General features: G+C 46.3%; 1 protein-coding gene across 1 annotated transcript in view; it reads left to right on the top strand.

Annotated features, from left to right (window-relative positions):
- The window catches only part of DDX25 (DEAD (Asp-Glu-Ala-Asp) box helicase 25), a 21,868-nt gene extending 15,803 nt beyond the window's left edge, over positions 1–6,065 (top strand). Inside the window, exons 9-12 of the mRNA XM_012664060.1 lie at positions 1,056–1,293; positions 2,371–2,533; positions 4,597–4,785; positions 5,781–6,065. Of these exons, the coding sequence (XP_012519514.1) occupies positions 1,056–1,293; positions 2,371–2,533; positions 4,597–4,785; positions 5,781–5,842 (652 nt within the window). The 3' untranslated portion in view covers positions 5,843–6,065. The remainder of the gene's footprint in view (positions 1–1,055; positions 1,294–2,370; positions 2,534–4,596; positions 4,786–5,780) is intronic.
- The last annotated feature ends 535 nt before the right edge of the window (positions 6,066–6,600 follow it).

The following is a 6,600-nucleotide window of genomic DNA, read 5'->3' as shown; positions in this document are numbered from 1 at the left end:
GGTTTCTCCTCGCCTATTCTCCATGTTTTTGTGGATTGATATCTTTTTATCTCTTTTGATCGTGTTAGTGGGGTGTGGGCAGCTGAAGTGGTAGCACACGTAGACAGTCGGCCACAGTTGACCGGAAGTCTGTCAGATTATCGTTTTTAAAAGCTCCCGGGATGATCGAGGCCCCTGGCTTAAAATAATGTTGGGAATCACTGCACTCTGTGATGTCTCTCACTCCCTTCTGGCACTAACAGTTTATTCTTCAAAGTGCTCTGTCTTCTTCTCAAAAGAGCTGATTTCTCTCTGGTCTCTCTTATTTATTTTGTTTTAAAAATTTATCTTTATTGATGTATGAAATATATACAGAGAAATACATGAATGATATAAGTATGCTCTGAGTGAATGTTATCACAAAAGGCCATGCTTAGGTAACAGCAGCCCAGCCTGAGTAACAGAACTTTACTTGCCAACACCAGCGTTCCCTCATGGCCCCTTCCCTATCACTAGCCTCTCTCTTCCCCAGAACTCACCTCTGGCCTGACTACCTCCACCTATCGATTCCACCTGTTTTTGAGCTAGATGTAAGTTAGCCTTGTATTCATTATGGGTTCCGTGTACATTGTAGTTAATACACTTTCCCGTTTTGCTCCCCTTTTATTTATATCCAGGTTCTTCCCACTCTAAATAAAGTTAGTTGTGGCTGTTCTTCCCCTCCCAAGATATATAACACCTGCCATGGAACGACTGTTTCCTTCCCCCTGTGTGTGGGACTGTAACCGTGAAGAGCACCTAGACCCCCCGCTGGCTGCCTGAGTCTGCCTCCCCTAAGGGGAAAACTGGCACGAGAAACCTAGGAGCCTCCAGAATACGTCCCAAACTTCCCTCTGAGCTCCACGTTCTGTTTTTTCATGTTTCCAAATTCTTGGTGGCAAGGAGGGGCAGGACACTCGGCTCCTCGCGTGGAGGTGTAGCAGGTGTGCGTGGAGCAGGCGATGGCAGTGGCATGAAGTGCTTAAAGGAGAGTGACAAGATGGCAGCCAGTGATGGCCTTCCCTCCTCTCTTACAGAGCTCTGCCCTCTGAATGCCAGATGCTCCTCTTTTCAGCAACCTTTGAGGACTCCGTGTGGCAGTTTGCCGAGCGAATCATTCCCGACCCTAACGTCATCAAGTTACGCAAGGAGGAGCTGACCCTGAACAACATCCGACAGTATTACGTGTTGTGCGAGAACAGGAAAGACAAATACCAAGCTCTGTGCAACATTTACGGGGGCATCACCATCGGTCAGGCCATCATCTTCTGCCAGGTAAAGTGCGGATTTGTCTGCATCGTGCCCACATTTCCCTACAGGCGGAGTCGGGGGTGATAGTATCAGTAAGCGCCAGGTAGCCAGGTATCATGTTCAGCACTTTGTGTGTATTATCTAGTTGAATCTTCAGAGCTACTCAGAACAGAAATTATCTGTATTTTATGTGTGAAACTTAGAAAGATTCAGTAGTGACGTAGGGTCTTCACTATGGTATTAAACAGCAGGCCTTCTCATTTTGGAGAGACTGCCTCTAACGCTTCTGCATTTAGATTCATGTTTATTGTAGTTCCTACAGGTGCCCTTTATCAGGTTAAAGGTGTTACTTGCCGTTAATAGCACTCTCTTTTAATTTTCATATTTGTTTTTTTGCTGTCTGGTATGTTTCATGTTCGTGTGTTGTTTTATTTTCTCATTGCCATGTGAACATTCTAAGCTTCACGAGAGCAGGTCTCATCCATCTCCCTCACTCGCATATCCACTGCTCCAGACCAGCACCTGCCTGGCACGTGAACAGCGCTGAAAACACAGCTGTAGAATAAAAGAAAGCACAGCTCTGCCACTGGCTAACCGTGTCACCTTGGACAAGTTACTTAACGTTTTTAAGCTTTTGAGGGAGGGTTGTCTGTCTTTAAATTTTTTAAATGAAATTAGGTGGCTACTGCGTTAAATTGTTGTGAAAGCACATGACCACGGTGCATGTAAAGATTCCAGCCAGATGCCTGGCACGTAGGAAGCACTCCGGTGTATCTGTTGCTGTCGTTTTTGCATTATATCATTCTGTCACTACAGCACCACATGAGGTAGGTGGAGCGTGTTTGTCTCCATCTCGTGGTGAGAAAGCCCAGGCTCGGGCTGGCTGAGAGGATGTGGCCCTCAGAAGCACAGGCAGGGGGAACATTCCGTGCCACATTCTGAGGCCCTTGAGGACTTGGGGGGAGGTGAACAAAACTCCTCTGCAGCCCTCTCCCTCTCCCCATGACCCTGCATGTGTGAGCATCGTAAATATAGCACGAGCACAGCAGGCAGGCGGCTTTAACGTGGGGTGCCGTGGGTGGGTTTTGCTTTTTCATGCAGACTCGTCGAAACGCCAAGTGGTTGACCGTGGAGATGATGCAAGATGGCCACCAGGTGTCTTTATTAAGCGGGGAGCTGACCGTGGAGCAGCGAGCTTCCATCATTCAGAGGTTTCGGGATGGAAAAGAGAAGGTTCTTATCACGACCAACGTTTGTGCTCGAGGTGTGTGTATTGAAAGTCAGGTGTTTAGGTGTAATTTACGTCTGACCGAATTCACTCTTTTTTAAGTGTACAGTTGGTGAGTTTTGACAAACATACACGGTTATGTAACCGTCACTGGTCACCAGAACACAGCACATCTCCATCTCCCCAGTCTCCTTGTTTTCCTTTGAAGTCAGTCTCCCCTGCACACACCCCATGGCCTCTGGCAACTACTGTCTGTATATTTTTGTGTCCTCCGAAATGCCACATAATGTCCATGGCAGGCAGCCTTCGTGTCTGACTTCCTGCACCTCACGGTGCTTTTGAGTTGCATCAGTGCTGCTAAATGTGTCAGTAGTTTGTTCCTTTTTATTGCTGGTAATATTCCATTGATAGTTCATCCATTCCCCAGTTGATGGGCACTTGGATTGCTTCCAATTTGGAACTGTTCTAAATAAAGCTGTAATAAAAATTCCTGTGTAGGCCTTTATGTAGATATATGATTTTATTTTTCTTGGGTAAATACCTAGGAGTGGAATTTGTTGGATCATATTGTAAGTGTGTATTTCGCATTATAAGAAGGTACAAAACTTTTTCCATAGTGGCTGTACCATTTTGCATTCTCACCAGCAGTATAGGAGAAATCCACCTGCTCTGCATTCTTGCTAGCAGTTGGTATTGTCACTCTTTCTAATTTTAACTGTTCTAGTAGATACGCAATAGTATCTCATTATAGTTTCAATTTGCATTTCCCTACTAATGTTGAGCATCTCTAAGGTCTACCAGGGAGAAAAAAAAAAAACAAACCTTTTTTGTTTCAAGACAAGGGCCTTCCTACTTTCTTTGTCCTTCCTCTATATCCTTGCTTGTATGCTTAGACCCCTATACTCAAAAAGTGTTTCCCAGTTCATTCTTAGTTCAGCAAATAGAGCTGAGAGGCTGTGGCATTGGAAGTGAGTGCTGAGCACTACACTTGGGAAGGGTGTCCTGAGAAAGAATGAGGTCCTTGCCTTCCGGAGCTCACCACCTAGACTCTGCCCCTCTAGACTAGCAGGACCCAACAGAACTTTCTGCAGGGAGGGAAATGTTCTATTCTGTGCTCTCTAGTTGGTAGCCACTAGCCATAGACAGCTCTCAAAACATTTGAAATGTGGCTAATATGATTGAGGAACAGAATTTTTAATTTTAACTAAATTTAAATAGCCACATGTGGCCGATGGTTGCCATGTTGTGCAGCACAGCTCTAGACCCTGCAGGAAAGAGACACAAGGAGCTCCAGGGTCAAGGCGCGGTGCAGGGAGGATAAGCACATATCCCGGCACCTTGTTCATGCTGGGTAAGGAGAGGTACCAAGGCTCTCAGAGGCCTTCCTAGGCATCGTTAGAGTTGAAGGGTTTTGAAGGGAGGTGGCAATTCTATTGAATGGTAATTACAGTTTGTTTGGGAAATGGCCAGGCTGTAGGATTGGAGTGCTGTATTTGTGAGTCAGGAGAGAAAGAGATGAGACTTTATGTGATGTAAGGTATTGAATTGTTTGTCCTTCATCCTGCACGTGTTGGGCAGTGGGTTCTGAACACGAGCATCCTGGGCGTGGCTATGCTGACCACTGTGGAGAGATGTGAGCAGTGGGAGAAGAGGTGGAGGGAAAGCCAGTCTGGAAAGTGGTACAACCGTTGAAGCAAGGGAAGGAATAAAAAAGACCTCACTGGAAGAGTAGGCTTGGAATGGCACCGAGCCAGGGCCCTGTGACGGCTGAGGGGACACAAAACTAAGGGCCTGTGGGGACCTAGGTCTGTGGGCTTGGTGCGAACACCTCTCCACCACGCACGCGCACACACACACGCACACGCACACGCTTTGTACATATTTAGACATCTGCAGAATTAGCCTGTATTGACACTCTTCTCTAGCACCATAGACGTCACGGCCTGCTGGTAAACTCCTGACCTGTTTTGACTACATAAACCCAGGTTTGATTTATAAATTGTCTCTATTAATGACAGTTCCCTCAGCAAATGTGGTTCTTGAATGGCCATGTCTTAAGGAAAATGTTGCAGAACCCTACAGTGTCTTTCCTCTTCTAGGGATTGATGTGAAGCAGGTGACAATTGTTGTGAACTTCGACCTCCCTGTAAACCAAGCACAGGAGCCAGACTATGAGACCTACCTCCACCGCATAGGGAGGACGGGACGCTTCGGGAAAAAGGGCCTCGCCTTCAACATGATCGAAGTGGACAAGCTGCCCCTGCTCCTGAAGATCCAGGACCACTTCAGTAAGTGGCGCCGCTCCGGCAGCGTGAGCTGTGGACCTGCTGGTGCTGAGGGCGGTGGCGTGTGTGGGAGCTTGAGGCTCGTGAGAGTGTGGAGGCAGAAGCCAGGGTGTGGGCGGCTTCTAATTCACAGGCCCAGAGTTGTACTATGAGACAGGTGATTATATAACTCTTATATGGCAGTTAAAGAAAAATTTAAAAATCAAGTGGAATTAATAATGAGCTCAGACTTATAGCTTATTCTGGAATCTGGAGCAGATTTTCACATCGTATACAGCACAGTAATGAAGTCCTATAACCTTAGCTTCTGTCCCCAGTTTCCTCTTTTGTTGACACTTTTCCCCCCTCTTGCTCCACCCTCCCAGATAGAATAGTCCTAAATTCTGAGGTCTGCTGCCTTTCTTCCAGCCCCCCTCTAAACAGCTTGGCTCCGATGTTGGCCTGGCAGATTGCACTGCCGAACACGAAGGGTCCCGTGACTGGGACAACCACTCCTCAAATTACCCCATGCCCGAAGCCCACGGACGTGGCTGGGGAGCAGGGGAGGAGGAAGTGTTTCCCTTCTGGGACGGTGGTCCTTAACCTCTTGGGAAGCAGTGGGCACTCTCCCCAGGGACACGCCCATAGGCACGTGTATGGCATGTAAGTTTTAGAAGTTTGCAGACTGATCCAGCACATCCACCTACGCTTGGGGAAGTAGGTTAGGTGCCCCTGCATCAGGCTAGCTGGGGAGGTGGCACTGCGGCCACTGTTGCTGTGGCGACTGCATGGAGGAGTGCCTTCCCCAGGCCCTTTTCTGCCCCAGGTGTCTGGATGTGCATGTTCTTCGGCCTGGTGCCCTTGACACTGCTTTAGTTAGTATTAGTGGATATTTTGGCACCATCCTTTCTGTGTGTTCCTGTCTCTAGGCTTTCCATACAAGGTGTCAGAGTGGGATGGAGTGAAGTTGCATTTAGGCCCTGGGGTAAGACTGGTTCCATTCTCTTTTGTTCTTTTAGACAGCAGTATTAAGCAGCTTGACCCTGAAGACATGGATGAAATTGAAAAGATTGAATATTGAAGAAAGGACTTTATCGTTTGTGAAATATCCTAGTTTATGTGAGAATGTTCCAATGGGTTTTGAAGGTAATTTTTTATGTTGAGGCTTTTTCGACGTGAAACTGTCAGACAGATGGCAAAATAAATGTCATGGTGCCCTTAGTTTTAAGAACTGAGGTCTTTTTGAAACCAAATTGATGTGAAACATGTGATCCTTTTGAATAAAAAAAGCAAGATTATTTTTTTCTAATCTTTTTCCAGGTAAGCATCTCTGTGTGGATTTTGTTTGTCTATATAATCTGAGCAGATCACGCCTCTTGTGAGCATCTTACAATGCCACGAGATGGCAGTAGAACTTCGCTGGTTTTAGAATTTGAACCAGGAGGAAGAAGCCACAGGTCTTCAGGCCTCACTCACACCTGCCCTTTCCAGCAGGCGGCGTCTTCCCTCCCAAACTGCGCCCTCCCTGATAGGAGGGCGTGCATGTTCTTAAAGTACAGGGTAAAACCTTGAGAAGGTGAGACCATTTGGAAGAGAGAGTGTTTTGTTGCTTTAATGTTTCAACTGATATACAGAATTTCACAATATTTTTTTATTTTGCTTCTTACTGTCTTCAAATTAAGGAAGATTTACTCCATCGTCAGTTATTTCATAGTCTCCGAAAATGTGGCTTTTTACTATAGGCATTTCTTAAAAATAGGCAGTGGGGCAGTTTAAAAAAAAAAACCAGTAGCCCTGTTAAAGAAGTAACATTTCAGGGAGCACGAAGGTTTTGCTTTT

Source organism: Propithecus coquereli, unplaced genomic scaffold (assembly GCF_000956105.1).
Source record: "Propithecus coquereli isolate 6110/MARCELLA unplaced genomic scaffold, Pcoq_1.0 Scaffold856, whole genome shotgun sequence".
NCBI classification, from domain to species: Eukaryota; Metazoa; Chordata; class Mammalia; order Primates; family Indriidae; genus Propithecus; species Propithecus coquereli.
This window is presented reverse-complemented; position numbering and strand designations above follow the sequence as displayed.